This window comes from Armigeres subalbatus, chromosome 3 (genome assembly GCF_024139115.2).
Source record: "Armigeres subalbatus isolate Guangzhou_Male chromosome 3, GZ_Asu_2, whole genome shotgun sequence".
Taxonomy (NCBI): Eukaryota; Metazoa; Arthropoda; class Insecta; order Diptera; family Culicidae; genus Armigeres; species Armigeres subalbatus.
This window is the reverse complement of record NC_085141.1, coordinates 112,887,024-112,910,806: the sequence shown is the minus strand read 5'-3', so window position 1 is coordinate 112,910,806 and position 23,783 is coordinate 112,887,024. Positions and strand designations below refer to the sequence as shown.

The following is a 23,783-nucleotide window of genomic DNA, read 5'->3' as shown; positions in this document are numbered from 1 at the left end:
TGCCCCGCTGTACACTCCGGAGCAACTGATGCCGATCTTCGCGCAGCTCGCCACTCGACTGCGCGGCTGCAAAACCGATTCGACCAGGTCCTCACACTTGGCATGTTCATCATTGAAAATGGCTGCTAGGGTGGGCCTGGTCAACTGGAACGCTTGCTCGCTAAAGAGCAAAACAATCGAGCTGAAGGATTTCCTTGAGGAGAAGGAAATAGACGTGGCGTTCATCACCGAAACGCACCTAAAACCGGAGGTGAACATCAACATCCCGGACTTCCGCATCGTGCGACTCGACCGGCCGACCAGGGGAGGTGGTGTGGCCATCGCTCTTCGCTACAACATCAACTGTCGTCTGCTTCCAAGCTTCCAGCTCAGTGTCATCGAGGCCATCGGTGTCGAAATCACCACTTCGGTCGGCACAATCGCGCTCATCGCGGCGTACTGTCCAACGCAAGCCAAAGCCGGCGATGGATCATCGGCTGCCCTTCGGAGGGACATCGTCAAGCTGACGCGGAGGCAAGGCCAGTATATCATTGCCGGCGACTTGAATGCCAAACATCAAGCCTGGGGCAACAGTCGCGGCAATCGAAACGGCACCATCTGGAGCAATGACATGGAGGAAGGCCACTACACGATCCTGAGCCCGGATTCCCCCACTCGGCTGAGTCGGTCCGGTGCCCACGCAACGCTCGACCTCTACGTAACAAACCTGAGTGACCACGTCTCGCAGCCGGTTGTATACCAGGAGCTCAGTTCGGATCACTATCCGGTGGTGGCGGAACTGGGCTCCTCGGTCAATCGGCACCAGCAGTTACGGTGGAACTACCACCGAGTGAACTGGCAGCGTTTCCAGCAGTGCGTCGATAACACCGTCGACTACGAGGTGGGTCCGGAGACGCCGGAAAGTATCGACCGCCAGCTGTGCGCTATCGAGGAGGCGATCACGGCGGCCCGAGAGCAACACGTACCGACGGCTCGGCAGGTAAGCAACTCCTTAAACATCGATACACTCACCAAAGATTTGATTCGATTGCGGAATGTCACTCGCAGGCAGTTTCAGCGTACTGGACTGCCTGAGCTTAAGGTACGCTGCAATCGAATCACAAAAATTATCAAGGCCAGAATGGTGGACCGCAAAAATAACGACTTCTCGAATAAGATCCGCACTCTCCCAGATTATGCTAAGCCGTTCTGGAAAATGACCAAAATTCTAAAATCCAAGCCTCGGCCCATTCCACCTTTGATCCCACTAGACAATAATGGCTCTAAGGATCGCTTGATAACTCCTGCAGAGAAGGTCGCTGAAATAGGTCGTCACTTCGTCAGCTCACACAATCTTGGGCAGAACATCGTCAGTCCACACGAAGCAGCCGTCAACGAGCATGCTAACAACATCCATTTGATTCCCAACGACTTCTCGGAGGAGTTGGAGATCTCAGCTGGTGAATTGACGGCCTATATCAAATCATCGAAGAATATGAAGGCCCCAGGCTTTGACAGCATCCTGAATCTCGAGCTCAAACACATGAGTGCGCCGTTCTTTGAGCACCTCTCGCTGATCTTCAATCAGTGTCTCCGGCTCAGCTACTTCCCATCGGCCTGGAAGTCAGCGAAAGTCATCCCCATCCGGAAGCCTGGGAAGGATCCTTCCTCACCCAAAAGCTATCGTCCCATCAGCCTTCTCTCAGGATTATCCAAGCTATTCGAAAAAGCTATTCATCACCGGTTACTTGAGTCTGCCGATCACCACAACATCTTGCTAGAGAAACAGTTTGGTTTCCGACTCGGTCGATCCACCGTGCACCAACTGACCCGAGTTACCGACATCCTTAGACGGAACAAGTTTGTCTCGAAAACATCCGCCATGCCCTTACTCGATGTAGAGAAGGCATTTGACAATGTATGGCATGATGGCCTGGTGTACAAACTACAACGCTACAATCTTCCCAGCTACCTGGTGAAAATCATCAACAATTACCTGTCGGCAAGGACATTCCTCAATCAGCGCCTAGCGGAGCGAGTTCCAATGCGCACAACATCGTCGCAGGCGTCTTCCAGGGCAGTATCCTCGGGCCCCTGCTTTTCAATATGTTCACCTCCGACATGCCAGAACCTCCAGAAGGCGGCATTCTGTCTGTATTCGCAGATGACACCTCCATCGTCTACAACGGTAGAGTGATCAGAGCGCCAGTGGCAAAACTCCAACGAGGCCTGGATGCCCTGACAGAGTACCTCACCAGCTGGAAGATCTGTATCAACGCGGCGAAGACCCAGGTCATCATTTTCCCCCACTCCAAATCCGCTAAACTTGTTCCGCCTGGGGACTGTAAAATCATCCTCAATGGCACGACTGTGGAATGGGCCAATGAGGCCGACTACCTTGGCTTGACCCTCGACAACAAGCTTATTTTCAGGCAGCAGGTTGACAAAACGGTGACAAAGTGTAACGTCTTGTTGAAACTACTGTACCCTTTGATCAACCGCCGGTCGTCATTGTCCCTGAAAAATAAGCTTGCTGTCTACAAGCAAATCATCCTCCCTGTGATCGAATATGGCATGCCGGTCTGGGAGAGCTGCGCTAAAACCCACCACCTCAAACTTCAACGGGTCCAAAACAAATTCCTGAGGATGATCCTCAACACCCTCCCAGGACAAGAACATCTGAGGTCCACCGTCTGGCCGGAATAAAACCTTACATGAACGCTTTGGTGAGTGTAAAGAAAGTTTAGGGTCCGTTGCTTGCACTCGGACCAAGAAGCGCTTAGGGCGCTAGTTCCAATCTAGGTTATCAAATTCCATTTAATGTATATAGAGTATTTAGGTTATCAAATTTTAATTTTTTGTAATTCCAAACCAATGCCTTTTATAGGTTTAATTGTAGGAGTATTTCTATAAACCATTAAAAATTGCTGGTAAGGTCAACATCATAAATTACTACATATGAAGTATCATAAGATCAACCACTCAAAATGTAAAATACGTTTAAAACCAAATATGCTGAAATAAAAATGAATTTAAGTTAAAAAAAAAAAATGTTCGAGCAAGAACACATTTGTTCATTGTTATTATGTTTATGTTAAGTGAAATTTATCCATTTTATTCGAAATAACCACAAATACTCGCGATCGTGATTTTTACTTACTGCTTTCTGTCTTTGCTCTGCTCGTACTCGCGAACAAAGCAAGCGCTAGAAAAAATGCAGGCAGTAGGTTCGCGCAAGTATGCCATTTCTGGTAGGCCCAGTTACACTCATTTCTTACTCGTGAAGCGAGTATTTACCGCACTGGTTTTGATGAAATTTAAGTTTTGTAGCCAGATGAATTTGCAGACGAATTTTGCAAGGAATTTCCAAGAAAATTCCAGAAGAAAAAAAAATGGAATAATTTTCTGTGAGAGTTCTTGGAGGAATTTCCGGAAGAATTCCCGGGGCGAGAGTATCAAGGGCTCCCGCGTGAGTTTCTGAAGAAATTTAATGAGAATTTCCGGACAGACCTCGAAGTAATTAATGGAGAGATCTTGATGGAATTTCGGGAGTAACTCCAGAGTGAATGCCCGGATGAGTTTACAAGGGAATTCCTGAATGATTTTCTGGTGGAAGTTCTGGGAAAGGGGATGTGGAAATTTCCGAGAGAATTCCTAAGTGAATTGCTGAAGAAATTACCGAGAAAATAATGGAATTTAGAGGGTATATTTGGAATGATTAACGGAGAAACATTTGGCTATAATTTAAGATGGATGTTCGGAGGAATTTCGTAAAAAATCGCGGAGAAATTCCTAGAGGAACTTCCGGAGGAATTCCTGGAGGAACTTCCAGAAGAATTCCTGGAGCAACTTCCAGAGGAATTCCTGAAGGAACTCACTTTCGATAAAATTTCAATCGGTGCACAGGTCTAGACAGAATATCAAGTTAAATCATGTATGGAATTTTCGACCAAACTAGCAAGGTATCCCAAGAAGAACCCTTGGGAGAAACTACTGTTCCAGGATAAACTTCTTCGAAAATCCCAGTAAGACGTCTCAGAGGAAATTTTCGACCAAAAATTTTCCTCATTTTAGTAACACTGCTAATTTGTTTCTCGCGAAAAAAAAATGGTTACCGACAATAGAATAGAACTAGACTTCAAAAAAAAAATTCAATTTTTGAGAATCACCATTCCCATGATGGAATTAATTTACTCCTCGGGGAAATATTTTCTGGTCTATCAGGTGAGCATTGTGGGGAAGGGTTCTAGAACTGGAACTAATTTCCTTGAAAGATAAAATAATTCATAAACATAATAATTGTTCAATTAAGTGGATAGCTAATCTTCGTCCTAAGAAAATCATACCCATAAAATTTAAATTACATATTGCTGATAACACTCTAATGCCAATGACATACTCACGCGAGTGCGTGTGCGAACGTGTCCAAGGCAAAATAATTCCTCTTGCTGATATTCTGCTTTATGAGGGCTTGAACGCGCTCCGCATAGCTAAGCTGTTTTAGATGTTCCTTCAATTGTTTAAAATGATAGTATAATGTGTGTCACGTAAGACTGGCAAACTTTTATGACACGCTGCTTTTTCAAAGTTTTGCTTCTAAATTCGTTATAAGCTCACGATGGTGTTTAAATCAGTTGTGGAATTATTACGTAACATATGAAGGACCCCGCATGTATCATGCTCAAAGCATATTCAAATTATTACTAAAATTGTACAGAAAATAGAACGAAATTTTTTTTTTTATGTACGTGCTATCGAGGTAAAATGTACGTACAATCGAGGGTACGTACTATCGAGGGTACGTACTATCGAGGTATGCCTGTATTCCAAATATCAATTTACAATTACCTAACATTAAAGTTTTCATTCACCTAAATTAAAATTCCCATAAACAATATCTAGAAGCAGGGATGGAATGCTCCTCAGAGCGAATCAGGAGAAGAAAAAAAATGCTCACTGCTCCCGACACACGAATCTTTGCTCTTCTCTTTTGTACTTTTGCGTTTCACTCTTTTTCGGGTAGCTCCGAAATATATTCATTTCTCAATGATAACTAAATAGTTTGACTCAATGTGGTGAGGAAAAAGTTGCTCATTGAGCCTCTTTTATAAGGACGGAATTGGCGGTGGCGAAAAAAATTATGATAATTAGTTGGCTAATCTAACGGTAGCCAGTAGGTTATTGTATTTATCGCTTTGTTTAGAAAACAATTCAATCACTGTCATAATGCGTGTTTAGGACTGTTGCATTTAATTTTTACACGTTGAAGACATTCCCCTGAATGAGCTTAATAATTTTCATTAAAAATTGAAGCAGTCGCAAAAATCCTGTATTAATCGGTCAAAACGGTATACACTGGAGTCGCTTTTCATGCGGTTTAATATGAGGCTTAATTTTTAAGCGGATTTTAGGTCTCATGCGTTTAAACGCGTTTACACAATATTTTGAAGTAGGTCTTGGTGCCTTTATGCCACTACGATCAAGGGATCGCTCCCTGGCCCTTCCCTTTTCATCTTCTTCAATCATCATCATCTATCTATCTTCATATATAAAAATGAGTTTGTTTTTCCTTTGAGGCATTATAACTTGTGAACGGGTTGGCCGATTTGCAAGATTTACTCATATGTGAATATGTACGTTATGTGGAAGATATTGATCTCGAGCTCGTTCAGTAGCCGCTAGGTTGCGAAGGCCGACGGAGGTCCTTCGTAGCTTAGTTGGTTAAAAGCACCAGTCTAGCGTACTGTAGGGTCATGGGTTCGAGTCCCATCGAAGGGAAAGTGGTTACCTCCAATACATTTTCCAAATCAATATCTTCCACATAACGTACATATTCACATATGAGTTTTCATAACATTGTAAATTAACGTCCAAGTCGGGTGGTTTAATCCCCGGAAATAGGCAATTACCTTTGATTGAACCCAAGATTTACTCACCAATCGAATCGTTTTGGGCTCTTCTGTGTTTGTTTATGTATATGAAAAAATAGAACAATTTGCTAGGGAAAGTTGAGAAGTTGTCTAAATGAAACGGTTTCATGAGTTCTGAAGAAAGCTATCAAGCTCGAACTGAAATCGATCTAAAGTGCGACGCATCAATCAATTAAATGATTGATCGATCAAAAATAAAACCCGAGTGAGATCAGTCAGGTTCGCCTAGTATAAGATAATTTCGTCAATAATCTCTTTGCAATCTAAATTGTAATTGCTAACCAGATAAATATAGAATTGCCTACATCAAGCTGCCTGTTGCTTAGAAGCAGTAAATAATTAATGCAAAGATAGAATGGTGTTCATTTTTACCCGTTCATGGATGCTATACACGGTCCCTATTCTCATGCTGGTCTCATAAAGGTGCGAATGTGTGAGGCTGTTGTGCGGGTAGCGATGATATGACATAAGTGTGCTTACATTTCTCTATACGTTCAATTGGAAAGAACAACAACAATGATGCTCCTCAAAGAGGCACATTGAGACAAACGGTTTCTCTCAATGAGCGCCGCTCCTCATTTTTCCCACAACGAAGAGCATCTTTTTTTTATGTTTTGATCATATCCGTGATGTTTTGTTGCTCATTTTTGATGAACTTTATTTGCTCATTGAGCTCATTGTGCGAGTAAATGCCAAGCCTGTCTAGAAGAAGCATTAGTAATACCAAATAATCCTGCTGCTCTGCATGAAGCATCAAATCTAGTTTTAGCTTAGCTTTAACTGACTACACACATCTATGGTTGCTTCTCCGTGATTAAGCAGAATCAGTGAAAATGCACAATTCTCGCTTAACTTTTCAAAAGGTCCTAAGTAACATTTTTTTCATGATTTAATTTGAATATTGCAATCAATTATTATTATTATTATAGAGAATTATTCTCTGACACTTATTCAAAACGACATAGATGATTTTGTAAAGAAATATTCTAACGTCGATTTGTCCAATAGTGTAAGATTGCGTGATTCTATCGGATTAAACAAATCGACGTTCAAATCTTTGTTTTCCATCTCACTGAACATATATTCATCTCATCCCGAACAAAGAAATACGACACCAATTGCGTCGCTTCTTTTTGTTAAAAAGCGTGCTCACTGCTGAAAAAATCAAAAAAATAAGAAACAAATCAATTTCATAGCTTTGTTTTTCGTGGGATAAAGGAGCTATGAAATGAAGTCCAGGAGCAGTAAAGCTACGTCGTTTTGAATAAGTATCAGAGAATGAATCAACGGAATAATTGGCTGGGGTCAGTGTGTAAGTTTCAATGATTCAAACGTTGAAATCATCAATAACTGTGCAGGTCACGTTCTCTGCATCTCCACAAAAAGCACAGGAAGGAATGTAAGCTAGTCGATAGACATCGTCGGATTACTTAGAATCCGCGCCGGAAAATTAAACTATGCTTTGTCCGATAGCTTTTTCAAACTATAGAGTATCGCGTTACTTTCGACCGAAACCGCACAATACAACTGCACGATTCTGCAAGCGCTTTTTTCACGTAGCATCAAATCTGTAATAGAATCCACTGCAGTGGCGACACTTGGTACGGAGGCTCCAAACCCCTCAAACAACTAGAGATGGCTATACAAAATTCAAGGCCCCTGATTATGATTCATAATAACACATATATCATCTACTTCGTCAGCAGTCCCTTCGACTTGTTTCTTCGACTTGCAGAGGCTGTTACACTCCACCTCAACGCTCTAAATGACTAAATAACTAAAAACGGTTAATCATCCGTGGCAGGGTTTGAACCCAAAGGAGAATGAGAAAATCTCCTATTTATCATGTCCGTATACACTCTCGATAGGTAGCATACCGTGAGAGACGTTTTTCTTTTTCGGTAGCTGAAACGGTAATGAACTGATTCGGGGGACTATAACTATTCGCGCATGGAGCGAACGAAAATCAAATATTCCTTCCATTTTGTTAACATCATCTTCTTTGATGTGGTGTTGTTCCATTCCCCAAAATTTCATTCTTCCAACCAACAAAACATGTACTGCTACCTGCTAAAAATTACGCAAAGCAAGAGCTCTCTATCGTGTACAGTCACCGTCATCATCATCAATGATCATTGCATCACCGCATGTCCGCATCAATTTTTCTCATCGAAGCCACGCCCCCATATACTTAGAACAATATTTTACATTGTCATTGTATACTATTAGACTATATAAGAAATGTGCACAATGTATCTCATCTTCATTCAGTATTTAGCCATTGTACGGCAATAAACCGGTCAAGGAAAAAAGCGAAGTAGTTTTCATTCCCCGAAAGCAGCCAAACCAATCAGCTCTTTTCAGAGCTACGAGTTAATTAATCCCTCCAGTCTGAGCTCTCGATACCCCAGGCATTCCTTCACCGAGAAGGAATCGGCCGATCATCCGTGGCATTCCGAAGAGGAATTGGCCGTTCAGCAGGGATCCTCAACCAAAGGGTTGACTTCATCATTCGACTGTCCGTGACAGGACAATAACCCATGATAAATTTCTTCTAATAAGCCCCAATTGCGGGGGCACCGGTTCTGGTAATGTATTTACACTTGTTTTACACATCTGTGCGCAAAAATATGGCCCCCAACATAAAATTAGCGAGAGCGAAGTATTTTATCAAACCCTCTCGGTGGAAGCCGTCTATCCGAATCAGTTTTTTTTCAACTTGTATACAAGTGCGATAGACTTGTTTCCATGGCTTGTTAGGGCTCATTCACAAATTACATAACGCATCAAGGGGTGGGTGGGTACACAATATTACGTTATAAAATGTTACGGTTTGTCTAGGGGTGGATGGGTTTGTTTAACTCTGTTACGGGTAAGATTAATAATAAAATAATATAAAAAACGAAATTTCTAATTAAATTCAAATTTGACTGCGTTATTATGTACTATGAAGGAAGTTAAGGAAGAGTTCACTAAAAATACCAATTTATAATTTTTGTCAAATTTAGTAAGACGTTATGCGTAACAGTTTGGGGTGGGTGGGTATGAAGGAAATGTTATAAACAAGTCACAGAGGGGTGGGTGGGGGTTCAAATCTGTGTTTTTTTTTGCATTATGTAATTTGTGAATGAGCCCTTATGATTCGAAGAGGTTTTTACCTCTCTTTTATCGTTGTTCGTTACCTATCGAGAGCGATATCAAAATATCAACCTATATTAAGATATCAATCGGAAATCACGCAAACTAGTATCTCAATGCTCTCGAGCATCAGGTGGCATATCCTCAAACGTGTGAACTATAGATAGTGGAATATATAGATGAGCGAAGGTAAATTCTCTGTCTCCAAACGAACTGTCAAACGTGTCTCCAAACGAGCATGACGTCACGATTTCGATGAAAATATTAAGGGGTGTGACGTCATATGCGCCTGGTACACGGTCAAAAAAACGTACCCAACCATGCTTTCGCTCATCTATAGATTCTACTATCTATAGTGTGAACTTGTATTTCTTCGTTTTGCACACCTGTGCCCACTTTGACTCTGTACTGAAACCACGGATTGTCCCGGAAATGGCGTCCCGATTCTGCACGATACAGGTCAAAAACTGTTTGTGATTTTTTGAAAATATGCATTCATTCTTTTTCGGAGTCAAATATATAGCCGTACCTATGGCCGTCACCAGCCGACGTTTACCTTTTGAGCATATTTTAATTGTAAACCGTTGTCTAGTCTGGAAAATCTATTTCATTTTAGAAGATAAATGACCTGTGAAATTTTTCATTTTTATTTGATAGGATATGACTCAAATCTTAGCCTACTATGCGGTGGATAAAAACATTTACCAAGGGGCAAGTAACTCTAAACTTTGCGATAATATCACTCATTGTCTCGCAATAGTATTTCGTGATATTTCTAATATCCACGATTTTCGTCAAACAATGAAACGGTTGCTAGTTCGGTTGTTATGGCGTTTGTCAGTTAGTTGATAAAACACAGTGCTCTCCCGTATCTAGCTTTCCATGCTCGGTAATGGCGGCTTGCTGCTGTGTAAAAATCAATCGGTCACTGTACTGCTTGACACTAGCTGGAGGATAGCTCACTGGTGTTCCTGGGTGAGGGGAAGGGACAAAAGGCCTTTTCGCCAGCGAGTTTTCCTCCAGCTAGTGTCAAAAAGTACAGTGACTGATTGATTTTTACACACCGACAAGCCGCCATTACCGAGCGTGGAAAGCTGGATAGGAAACACCTGATTTCTACCTTCCACAGATTCTAGAAAACTTTCAAACCGCATATTATGTTTCTAATACTATCAAACCAAAACGTTAGCTCAAAAGGTTGCTCGAAAAGTAATAGTAATAGAAATAGTTGTTCAGTGATTTTTTAAGAATTAAAAGGAGACTGAAATCATGTGTTACCTAAAACTGGGTAGACTGTATCGACTGGGTGGCGTTGTGTTTCATGCTTTCCCAACCAGAGCTCTTCGATCAATTTACCGTAGATACGATGTAGTTTTCGCTATTAATTGTTAGTATTTTTGGATACTGTCGAAAGTTTAGAGTTAGGTGCCCTTGACATTTACCGTTGTTATAGTTAAATCTTCATATTGTACCTTACAACAAAATGACAACTTTCGTGGTTATTTTCCAAGGCTCTCATAGATATGTAATATTTATTCGCAGAGCAAAAAGCACGTGCTATCAAAGCATTCGCCGTCAGAATTTTTTTTTTAATTTTCGAGAAATTTTCAAAAATATATGGTTTTTTTTCTAGAGGTATGTTTTTCTTAGGCGACTATCTTGCGCTTATTTTTCTATGCGACTAAAAAAAGTGGAGGAGTAGATTTTTTTATGAGCGGTGCGGCTTGCTTACTTTTGGTTACTACGCCAAGTAGTTAAAAACAACAAAAATTGTGCACAATCTTTTATTTAAGCTACCAAAAATGTCCAGCGAAATGTACCTCATGTTGAGCATATTTTCCTTATCTCAGCTCTGGTTGTATACCGCCGGAAATATGTATAAGGACAAGCATGATTTTCATAAATTTTCTTCATGTTTGACGATCGAAATCTCAATTCGAAGCGATTCGATTTAGCTAAAATTTTACTAGGCACCTGTTCTCAACAGGAACTATCGATCTTTGAGTGAATTGAATACATCTCAATTGATATTGACCTTCCAAACTGGAAATAATTATAAAGAGACCACTTTTTATATGGGGCACCATACAGCATACAGCAGAATATATGTATAAATGTAACTTTCATTTAATGAAAATTCAAGTAATTTTAGACCTACTGGCAGAAAAATGCCTCATCGAATCGCTAAGAATCATGATATTTGCCTCCCAACATGGCCATTTTGTATGGAAACATTGAAAGCTTGTCTTTAAACATATTTCCACCAGTGTGGATGCTTTTTCAACACATGAAAGGTTGGTGCATTATTCACTAGAAATCGTTTATAACAGCCGCCCGTAATGTGCTGCTTCAAATGAAAATCGTATGCTGAAATTTGGCAACGAGTGCTCCCAGTATTGTTGCAAAAATGTTTGATTAATTATTATGCATTAGCATTAGCATTAGCATTGAGCAATTCGCACAAATTCGTAGGTGGTACAAACCAAGACTATTGTATGAGAGTAGCATCACTTTCATCCGTTACCACAGATATTGATTTGGGACTAATCACTATCTCTTAGATGGAAGCAATGCACTCTCCAATAGTCGAGATCTGTCCTGGCCACGTCCTTGCGAATGCTGAGGAAGAGAAGGATGGTTAGTTGGACACCTACTTAAGAAAGATGCAGAGAACTCTACGACCTCTCATAGGTGCCACGGGAGATTTTGGGATTGTGTGGAAGGTTATAACGGTAGGAATCGTTTTGGTAGAACGTGAAACACAGAAAGAACTAAGACAGAAATACAAAGTATGAAAGGGACGACCCTGGAATTGAACCCACGACCTCCTGCTTATAAGGCAGAAGCGGTAGCCACTAGACCACCGAGCTCGTCTAAATGTTTGATTAATTATTCTGCTATACTAATTAACATTGTGAATTTAATTTGAATGCTAAACTAGTGTGATTGTTATCCGTTCATCTAATGTGCAAAAATAGGTAAGACCATTCAGAAAACTAATTTATTGGGCAAATGAAAAAAATCTTGTACATCATCACCTCCTCATCGGCGAAATACGTCTGCGCATTGCGCAAATTCATCAGCAGGAGGAGAGAGTTGGACGACGGTTCAACACATGTCGACTGGAAGATGCCACGGTGAAACGGTCCTTCGTGACGCAAACTGAAGGTATTCCGGAAGGTGGCAGCGTGGAAGACCAATGGACCGCCATCAAGTATGCCTTCTTCGGCACCAGCGAGAAAAATCTGGGCGAACTGTGCATCCAGAGAAAACAATGGATCACCGATGAGACCTGGATGATGATAGAGGAGGGAAGAGAAGCCAAAGCCGCGATAGAGCGAACAAAGCCAGAGGAGCCAAAGTCTTGGCCCGTCAACGATGCTCGGCTCTGGAGAAAGAAGTGAAACACTCATGTCCACGAGACAAGCACGCGTGGGCGGACTCTCTGGCCGACGAAGGAGGGAGAGCCGCCACAACCGGGGACATTCGCCTCCTCTACGATATATCAAGACGCTTAAGCGAAGCGAAGATGAATGCAACGATGCTTGTGAAAGACGCGAATGATCAGTTATTGACCGACCCAACTGACCAGCTGAAATGCTGGTTCGAGCACTTCGAACAACTTTTTTAAGTGCCAGCCAGGCCATCACCACCTCAGCATGATCTGTCCAGGATATGACCATTTCTATCAAACGGCATTTTCGGCTAAATTATCTTTTCGGCAAAACAACATTTTCAGCCAATCGATCATTTCGGCCAAACAGCGTTTCTACCAAAAGGGCATACAACTTTGTTGGCCAAATTACGAACTCGGCCGAATATCCCTTGCGGCTCTATGTCGCTTTCGGCCAAATTACATTTTCGGTCAAACCATTTTCGACCTAATAACCGTTTCGGACAAACGTTCAATTCCGTCAAATGGAATTTGGTTTACCGTGTTGTTCGGCCGAGCGACATTCCAACAAATGGGCGGCTATTCTCGACGAATGACTTACGACCAAACGACAGAAAGGCCCATTTTGACGAAAAGTGTTTAGCCAAACAAACCATTATACCAAAACCTATTTGGCCGAAAATGTCATTTAGCAGAAGTGGATAGACGGTCGAAAATGTCGTTCAGCCAAACTGGTCATTTGGCCGAAAAAGTCATTTGGTCATTTGGTTGATTGTCGCTTTGACCAAATGAAACTTTTGATCAAATCGTTCTTCATTTAATTGCCATTCCGCCCGAAATGTCTTTCCATCGAATAATTTTCGACCAAACGACTCTTTCCCATTTTCTAGTAATTTTCCGTAAAGTTAGTTCCGTATGCGCTAATCAAAGAATTTCCCGTAGAAATCCAAAGAAATTCGTTCGTCGTGCTTCCGTGAAAATTTAAAAATTAAATACTGAAATTCTGAAAAAGTAGAGTGAAAATTCCTCGTGGAAATTTTGAAGAGTTTTCCATACACGCAGAAAAATCTTATACGTAAACAACTATTCCGTTGGTTGTATCAAACATCGAGCACATTGCTGTTTCAATATTCAAATTTGTTGCTACAAGACTGATTCACTGCTTCATTCAAAAGAACTTTATTGTTGTTTCAATCCTGCTTCGTATGACTGAAACAATAATAATAAATATTGTAATTTATAAATCAATACAAAAATATTATTATTTATTATGGAATTTCCGAATAGTTTTCCGCGGAAACTCTGAAAACATTTTTCTGCAGAAATTTGGATCAATTTCTCGTAGAATATCTGTACAATTTCTCACGAATAATCATTCTTGCGAATATTTTTTCCGAAGAATTTTCGAAACTTCAAAGTAGTTCCCATGAAAAATTCAAAAATAATTTCCAAATGAATATTTTAGAAAGTTCCTTTGGCTTTCTGGTGAAATTCTAAAGATTCTCCAGTTAATTTCAAAGAAATGCAGAAGAAAAATAAAAAAAAATGAATTTAATAAAAAATGTTCACGTCGATTCACGCCAACGGCCAAAATGGCTTTCGGCGTAACACCGAAAACACCACCGCCAAAGACAATTTTCGGACCGGAGTACATCTATTCTAAAGTCTCGGGACGTGATGCCAAAACTGTCGGAGGCATTGTTACTCGGCGGCCCACGCCTCTTTGAGCGTAGACCAACTTCATAGAAATCCATAAAATTGAGTTTCATATCGTCTTGATTTCAATAAGATTTTTGGGCCTTCGGTAAGTAGAACTCTCTCTTTGGCCATTATATCATTTTCTTTATTTTTGAACTTTACGAGCATAAACTTTTAGTACTCCTTATAAAAAAATCAAATAAAATAAAATAAGTTGAATCCTGAATTTTTGGATGGGTCAAAATTTCATTGAGCTCTTGTGATCACGGTGTGAATTCTCAGAGATTTATGAAGTTGAATCGAAAAATTTCACGAGATGAAGCTCTTAAAGAATTAAAAAAATAAGCTCACTGTTATATTGATCGCTAAGGTTCATCATTCATGAACTGCCTGAAGCGAAGATCTTAATAGCTATTATAAAGAGCAATGGTTTACAAGTCCTTTGCATTGCACACTGGAGACCCTCTTCTTTATAAATGTGTGATACAACCAATTATTCCGTTCAGAATAGCTAACGTTAAGCTTTGAATTATCATTGCATTCTGCCAGCGAGTGAGACAATACGTGACAACGCTTCCAAACAGGCAGCTCGAGGGTTGAATGTTATCAAAATAGTTATTAGGCCGCCGTCCCGCAAGTGGTTGTCCCGCGTGTAAATTGAAACTTATTCGTGCGTGGAAAATGAACTTAGTCAGTATCGTACTGCGGAGCATTTCGCACCGGGCCACCGACAAATGTGGTTTCAAACAACTTTTGTATTTTTTATAATTGATCATTGTTTACAATGCTCGCCTTACTTTTAATCACCGGAGCGGCGGTTCTTCTGGCGGCTAGATGGTGGCAGGCGAAAGTCCAATTTGCCCGTTTCCTACCTCGAGCGCAACCATACTACCCCGTGGTTGGGAATTTGCAAATTGCCCTACCGTTTGGAAAAAGTGCGGAGCAGCTTTTCACGCTATTACACGGTTACTTTCGACAGCACGATAGGATGTTCGCCATTCACATCGGTCCAAAGGTGGCAATTGGACTGTCCCATCCCGAGCTGGTGCAAACCGTTCTCAATCATCCTGACTGTCAGGAAAAATCCAATGTGTATAAACTCTTACGCTTACCAAATGGATTACTTTCGTCAAAATGTAAGATTTGAATGTTGACTAAAGTTTAACGAATGGATACGTAATTATTCCTAACCGTAGACCAGATTTGGAAATTGCATCGGAAGACACTAAACTCGACGTTTAACATAAGAATCCTGAACAGTTTTTTACCCATTTTTAACGAAGGCACCCAAAAGCTAATCAATCTGTTGAATCAACATGCACATTCAAGGAAAGTATTCAACATTCTGGAGCCTCTTACCCGATGTACTCTTGAAATGGTATGTGCAACATCATTTGGTAGAAAAGTTCTGGAAAGTGAAGGAAACCGGTACTTCTTTGATTGCTTGGAAATGTAGGTAACCAGAATGATTCAAAAGAAAATTGAGTTTTTTATAAAATATGATTTCGCCACCAGTTTGCTGACATCGATAGGAGAGCGACTGGTCAACGTGCTCCTGCATAGTGAAATCATCTATCGCCTAACACCCAAGTATAACCGCGAAATGAAGTGCGGCGCAGTTTGCCGCCGTTTTACAGAAAAAGTTCTTGAGGAAAAAAGAGTCGAAATTGAGTCTCTTTTTTCTAAAAACTCAAGCATGGCAACCGATGGGACCCTGTCAGACGATGAAGGTGAACCTTTCAAGCGACCCCAGATTTTCATAGATCAACTGTTGAAAATGCCGCTTATGATGAAGTCCGCGTACAACTTCAGCGACCAGGAAATTTCCGATCATGTTTTCACTATGATTATTGCGGTAGGTTTTTTTCAATTGTTATGTTTTGCATAGCCTCACATCCATATACTATCTTATCAGGGCAATGAAACATCGGCGACCCAGACGGCTCACACTTGCCTTCTGTTGGCCATGAATCCGGAAATTCAAGAAAAAGCTTTTCAAGAAGTGCAACAAATCGTACCTAGCGGAGACACGTTTATCGACGCAGACATGCTCCGCAAACTCGTCTACGTCGAAGCAGTTTTGAAAGAGTCCTTACGACTACTCCCAGTAGGAGCTCTTATTTCTCGGAAAAATCTGCAAGACATCGTGCTGGATGGTCACACGATACCGAAAAACACTGCTATAGTGCTGAACCCGTACTCGCTGCATCGCCGCCCGGACATCTGGGGCTCGGATTGGGAGAAATTCGTTCCGGAGCGTTTCCTTGGGGAAGATGCTCAGCGACGGCATCCGTACGCTTTCATTCCGTTCAGTGCAGGACCGCGCGGTTGCATTGGAAACCGATACGCGATGATGACCCTGAAGATTATGATGGCAATGATACTGAAAAACTTCAAAATCAGTACCAAGCTCAAGTACGAAGAGCTGAAGATCCATTACCAGATTTCGCTGAATCTCACTTGTCCCCATGCCGTCTGCTTGGAAAGACGGGATTGCAAACAATAGAATATGGAGATGAATTGGAATAGATAAGGTGTATGTACCTGTCGTGCCTAAAGCACCAGTTAAATCTTTTCTGGAGCAAGAATCAATAAAATTAATTTAAACTTATTAGTGGTTCCACCGGAAAAAAAACGATTTTTTCCAAATTTGTATTATGTATTGTTTGTTGTTCTGTATTGCATATCAAAATATTATTTTTAAATCAACTTTACCTCGTAATCGATTGATAAAATAAAACAGTTCAGAAGTCAAAAGGAATGTTTATAATTGCAGTTTTGAGAAACATATGAACAGTCTTATTCTATTCTGTTCAAATGAAATAATAAACTTTCCTTGATACACCTCGTGTTACTTTGTAGACACTCTGCTTGTCAACCAGCGGCCATTTTTCTCGACAATTTCCTAATTTAAGCAACATCCCGAATGATTATAAATTTTTCAGTCTTTTACAGCTTACGTTCAAGAATTTCCAAATATTTCCCAGGTTGGCAGAGCTTGCAGAAATCGCTCTCAATAGATAACAAACAATGATAAAAGGAAGCGAAACCTCTTTGAATCATAACAGAAATTCTTCTAGAAGCTCCACCGCGAACTTTTGAAATTCGGAAACGAGCCAGCCTCGGGCTGAAAGTCTCCCTAATAAGACACAAAGAAAAACTTTTGAAATTTCTCCGGAAAGTGGTCCAACAATTTCTATGAAATTTATTCGATAAACCTTGTCACAAATCCTTATGTAATTCCTCCAGAAGTTGTACATTCCTCCACCAATTTATTTAAAAACTCCTTATTAAAACTACTTCGAGAAATTTATCAGGGAATTCCTTAAAGATTTCTTTCCTTCCTTCCAAGAATCTACTCTAGGCATTTCTTCAGCTATTCTTCCAGGAAAATCTTCGGAATTTCCTCCAGGAATGTATTCAAGAATTTCTTCGGGAATCCATACGGAATTTCCTCTGATCATTCCTCCGAAAGTTTCTCCAAAAATTGATGAGAGGAAATCCTCCGATTTAGCACCAGAATTTTACTTGGAATCCATATGTAATTCCTCCGGAAACTCCTCTGAGAACTCCTTCCTCCAGGAATTCTTCCTGGATTTCCTCCTCCGGGATATCTTCCTGGTATTTTTTTGGGAATTACTCTAGGATTTCATTCTGGAATATTCTTTGCAAGAAGTTCCTTCAAGTATTCTCCCGGGAAATTCTCTCTGGTTTTTCTCCGGTAATTTCATTTTCCAGGAACTGCTCCAGATATTTTTCCGCAAAATCCTTCTGGAGTTTCTTCCGGACTTCAATCGGAAGTTCCCCCCGAATTTCACTCAGGAGTTAATTGGGAGTTCCTCCAGGATATCCTCCAAGAGTTCTTCCAGCAATTTCTTCAGAATGAACTCGCAGGAATAAATCCGGGAAATCCTCCAGGAGTTCATCTGGGATACTTCCAGGATTTTGTTTGGAAATTTCTCCATCAATTATCCTGGTATTTCTCCTGGAATTTCGTCAGATATTTCTCCAGCAATTCCTTCAAAAATTACTCAAAAATTTCTTCAGGAATTTCTGTGGGAATTCCTCTGGGAGTTCCTCCAGGAAATCACCCCGAAAATTCTCCGGGGATTCCTCATGATTTTTTCCAGGAATTTCTCCAGGTATTTCTACAGGCAATCTTCCATGTATTTCACTGAGAGTTCTCTCAAGAAATCCTTCAAGATTTCTTCTGGGAATTCCTTCATATTATTATCTGAAAATTACTCCAGGTATTTTCCGGGAAATCCTTCTGGAGTTCCTCCATAACTTCATTCAAGAATTCATTCATGATTGCATTGACCTTTATGGAATTGACCTTTCCCGTCAAAAAATTGTATTCGCGCAATTGATTCTTTGGTTTATTTAAGGTTAACTTTCTCAAAAAAACATATTTTTTGACGCCACTAAGTATTTTTAAAATTTAAAACAAACATCGAAAAAGTGCTGTTTTTTTTTTAGATTGGCCCGATTTTAACGAGCATCAGGTGAATTTTAAAGACCAGTTCACTAGTGCAGCACTTTTTCGGTTTTTGTTTTCGTTTTTAAAAATAGCTAAAGACTTAAAAAAATGGGTTCTTTGAGAAAGTTGACCTTAAATAGTCCAAAGAATCGACTGTGACAATAAATCGAGATACAATTTTTGACGGGTAAGGTCAATTCATTTGTTTATGTCAGTGGTGCTCAGCGTTTTGGGCGTTTTTACCATTAATATGCTTGTCACAAAATGAAAAAGAGCTTTCTTCTATCAAGTTAGTACTTGGACAAAAGCTTTCAAATATATCTGTCAGCTGAGGGTATTAAAAAAAATCTTTGTGTTGAAATCACTTCATACGACTTGATTAAAGTAAAATTACACTGCGGCCCGCGGGCCGCACCTTTGTTTTGCTTTGATCGTTTCGTACGGAGTGAATTTAGGATCAATATCCATTTTATTACCCTCAGCAGATAGATATATTTGAAAGCTTTTGATCAAGTGGTAATTTGTGTGGTCAAGGCTCATTTTTATTGTGTGAGAAGCAAATTGAGGAAAAAAACACCCAAAGTGCTGAGCACCACTGGTTTATGTATTTGTAAATTCTTCCATGACATCTTCCAAGAAATTCCTCCAAAAATGCACCCGATAGTTTCTCTAGAAATACATCAGGGATATCCTACAGGAATTCTTCCAGGAATTCACCCCGAAACATCTTCGGGAATTCCTCGTGAATTTTTCCAGGTATTTCTACTTCTTCCGGGATTTCCTCCGAGATTTTCATCGGCAGTTCCTCCAAGAGTTCCTCCGAAAAATCCTTCGGGAATTTCTCCGGAAACTCGTCCGGGAATCCCTCCGAGAATTCTTCGTTGAGTTCCCCTTTGAATTCCTTCAGGAATTCCTTCGAAATCTCCTCTGGAATTCGTCTGGAAGGGAAATCAGTTTTTCTTTAGAAAATTCCTTCGGAAATACATTCGAAAATCCAAATCCAATCCGAAAATCTTTGAGAATTTTAAAGAGAGTGCCTCCCGGAATTGCTCCGGAAGCTCGTCCGGGAATTCTTCCGGGAGTTCCACTGACATATCCTCCGGCAATTCTTCTTGTAGTTCCTCTGGGAGATCTTCCAAGAATTGCTGCGAGATTTTCTCTGGATGTTTCTATGAGAATTTCTTCGAAAGATTCTCTAGGAATTTCCCAAGAATTATTTTGGGAGTTCCTCAAGGAATTTCTCCGGTAGTTAATACGGGAATTCCTTCGGAAGTGCCACAGGTAGTTTCTCCGAAAATTCCTCCGAGAGTTCCTGCGGAAATTCCTCCAGGAGAGATCCACGTGAGGCCAGATATAGCAGATCCACCATTTGCAACATCCTGTACCTTCTGAGAAAGGCAAAAGCGTCGAACGAAACCTTATTTCCGGCCGTTCAATGGTGCTGCGTAGCCATGGGTGTTGCCAGGATTTCGAGCGGGGGGGGCGGCAACTTTTTGGGTCTTCTAATTCGTAGTTTTATAGTGGTTTTATGAAAACACATGAAAATTAGTGCTTGGCATTATTTCCTTCTAAGTTCCAAAAACTTTGAAACGAAATCCACAACCAACAGTAAAGGCTGGATCACAATAACACGTTGCGCTGGGCGTTGAAGTCAGCGTTTTGTACTAGAACGCAACGCTAATAAACGTGACGCATTCATGCCCACAATGCAACGTTCGCGTTGTGCTGATATTTGAATTTCTAAACAAATCCGCTCTGAAATAATATTTATTATCAAATAGGCAGAAAAAAACAATATGCAAGCTTCCTCCAGTAATTTCTTCGACAATTGCTCCAGTCATTCTATCCGAAGTTCTATCAAGAATTCTTTAAGAATGCCTCCAGCAACTTCTTCGGTAATGTCTTCAGGAATTTCACCATTAATTTCGCCGGGAATTAATCCAAAAATTTCACCATTATTTACTCCAAGAAATCTTCCACGAGCTCCTTTATAAGTTCTGCAGGGAATTCTTCCGATAATTCTTCGTGCTGTTTCTCATAAAAAATTCTGAAAAATTGCACCGTGAAGTTCCTAAGAATATTCCGTGGAAATTCCGCAGAACTGCCAGTAAACATTCCTGAGAATTTCGCAAAAAATCTTCGAATTTCTTGTGTAAATTCCATAAAATTTTCCCTGAAAGTTTCAAATAATTTCTTGTGAAAATTTCAAAGAATTTCTCCTGGAATTCCACCGAACATTTATACAGAAATTATACCGAAAATGAAATTTTCGGAGGAGTTTCTAGATTAATTCCCAAAGTAACCCTGAAAGAATTCCGGTGAAAACATCAAGATTTCCACTGGGAGATCCTCCAGGAGTTTCTCCAAAAACTCCTCCGGGAATTCTTCCAAGAGTTCCACCGGCAGTTCCTCCAGAACTTCCTCCGAGAATTATTCCAGTAGTTCTATCGGCAGTTCCTACGGGGGTTCCTCTGAAAATTCTTCCGGGAAATTCTCCAGAATTTCCTCTGGGAATTCATTCAGGCTTTCTGAAATTCATTTAGTTTTCTTCAGGAATTTATATAGAAATTCACCCAGAAGCTCCTCCGAGAATTTCTCTGGGAGCTCCTCAGGGAATTCTCCGGGATGTCCTCTGACGATGACGATGGTCCAGCTATATACCCCTACAAAGGTTTCAGCTAGACGAGATTTGTCTATAAGATGAATTTTCCACGATTTTTTCCGAGGATTCTTCTGATAGTTTCACTGGCATTTCCTCCGGGGGTTCCTTTGAAAATTCTCCCGGGAGTTTCTTCAGAAATTCCTCCGGAAGTTCCTACGAGAATTCCTCCGAGAGCTCCTTCGGGAATTCCACCAGTAGCTCTGCCAGGAACTCATTCAGGCTTTTTTTCAGGAAATCATTTAGGCTTTCTTCAGAAATTTAAATGGAAATTCCTCCTGAAGTTCTTCCGATAGTTTCTGTGGGAGTTCCTCCGTGAGGTCCTCTAGGAACTCTTCTAGGAGTTCCTCCTGAAATTCTTTCGAGAGTTCTTTCGGGAGCTCCTCCGGCAGTTCCTTCGGGAACTCCTCCGGGTGATACACCTCAGAAGAGGAATTCCCAGAGTAATTTCCGGAGGAATTCCCGTAGAAATTGTCAGAGGAATTCTATGTCGCTCGGTTAACTAAGTCCCGTTTTATTAGGAAATGCTAAGACAATGTAACAATAAAACCGGACTTAGTTAGCTCCTTGATAAAGGTACAATATATGTAACCGAAACGTCGGATAATAACGTAAAACCCGTTTTTGAGCATAAGAAGACTGAAAGCCATAACCTTAAATATTATTATTACCTTTATTTGAGAAGTTTTCAGTTCAAGGCTGGCTCACCTCGAATTCAGGAATTCCCATAGGCGTAACTAGAGTCTCGGTCTAGGGGGGCCATGGCACCAGCTGGTGGGATGTAATTTTCAAAGGCGATTTAAAGCACTGTGCGCATGAATTGCAATAGAAATTGTTTGACTAAGTTTATCGCTCATTCGTCCTAGAACTAACATAAAAAAAATCGCGAATAATACAATTGATTTCCAATGATGCTGTGATTGCTTCAAAACGCTGTGTCTGTGTCAACTTGTCTTCTCCATGTTACTAAATGTGGATAAATGTGTAATCTAAGATTCAAGAATCTTCTTCGAATTATCTATAAATGAAATTCGAAATGAATTTCTGAAAGTTTTCAAGCATTTCCATGATTACTTAATGCATAAAGATCTCGATTTTTTTGAAACTTGAAATTTTTGAAACTCTTTAGATGTGGAATAAATTCCACAAAATTTTGTCATAATCAATATAAGTATTCATGCAATTCCAAAATGTATGCTATGTGCTGAAATAGTTAAGTACCGATGAACACAAATTTGGAATCCTAAAGTGTTTTTTATGAGTCATAAATTCCATGAGTCATAAAATTATGAGTCATAAATCAAATTCCAGAATAACATAGGGTTTTTGTAGTTACTGACGTTAGGAAGAGGCTTTATTATGGTTTTCTGAATAGGTGAAAGATTTCTCTGCAAAAATCAAAGAGACTTGAGAAGCAACCAAATCGATCTGAATTGTGCTGCAAAAGAAATGTTTTCTGATACGAACTGGTTTCTAAATCTAATTATTTTTTTATCCTAAAAAACAAATTCTAACTAAAGCAGGCACAAAAGAGTTTTCCGATGATCCTTATGAAATCGCCAAAAAATTAAATGGAACAAGATCTTTTGAGGATTATAAAAATATTTCTTTAATGCAATCTCTGTTGTGAGTGCGAAGGTTGCCTTTGTCCTAATACTTTCAATGGAATGCGTTGTTGATTTTTCTGTCATTGTAACAAAGATTCTTAAGTTTTATAATTTTATATCTTTCTTTGCCAGAAATATATAGCGAGAGCAAAAAGCTCCATAGGAATTTGATCAACTGTTTTGCGGCATACCTTGCGATTAACTCGAAGATTTTCGAAAGAATGGTCGTTCGAAATTTCATTGACCGGATTTGTGTACATGTGCTCATTTTGATGTAGTTGCTTCAGTCTTTTTTGAAGCGGATGGTAGTTTAATAGAACAGAAATATTTATATCTTAATACAATTATGTTTTTATGTTTCTGCGACCAGGATACTAGTCAAACAAATGCAGAACAAATTAATTATTTTAAGCTAGCAACTGAATTAGAAGCATTGATTTTAGCTTAAAAATCGAGAAAATGTTCCCAGGGGTCCAACTTAAATATATCGATGCTTTGCTGAACAAATGGTCATAGATGTGATAACGCAACAAAAAATATGTTTATAGAATTCATAATCAAAATTAAGAAATATGTAGGAAATATGTAAATGAAATCAAAACTGACTAAGTTGGAATTACTTTTCAAAATTTTCTGGGGGGGGCCACAAGTAGGTCTGGAGGGGACCAGGCCCCCCCGGCCCCCCTTATTTACGCCAATGGGAATTCCCTGTGAAGTTCCTGGAGGGATTCCCGGAGGAACTCTTGGTAAAACTGCTGGAGGAGCTCCCGCAGGTACTCCCACAAGCACTTTCGGAGGAATTCCCACAAGGAAGTCCTGAAATAATTCTTGGAGAAGTTCCTGAAGGAATTTCCGGAGAAATATCAGAAGTAATTCCCGGATAAAATACCAGGAGGAA

General features: G+C 40.3%; 1 protein-coding gene across 1 annotated transcript; it reads left to right on the top strand.

Moving 5' to 3' along the window:
* Window positions 1–14,808: 14,808 nt before the first annotated feature.
* Window positions 14,809–16,873, top strand: LOC134220189 (cytochrome P450 4c21-like). The gene is made up of 4 exons (XM_062699170.1): window positions 14,809–15,275; window positions 15,336–15,591; window positions 15,655–15,994; window positions 16,055–16,873. The coding sequence occupies exons 1-4, from the start codon at window positions 14,924–14,926 to the stop codon at window positions 16,643–16,645; spliced, it is 1,539 nt and encodes a 512-aa protein (XP_062555154.1). The 5' UTR covers window positions 14,809–14,923; the 3' UTR covers window positions 16,646–16,873.
* Window positions 16,874–23,783: the final 6,910 nt, after the last annotated feature.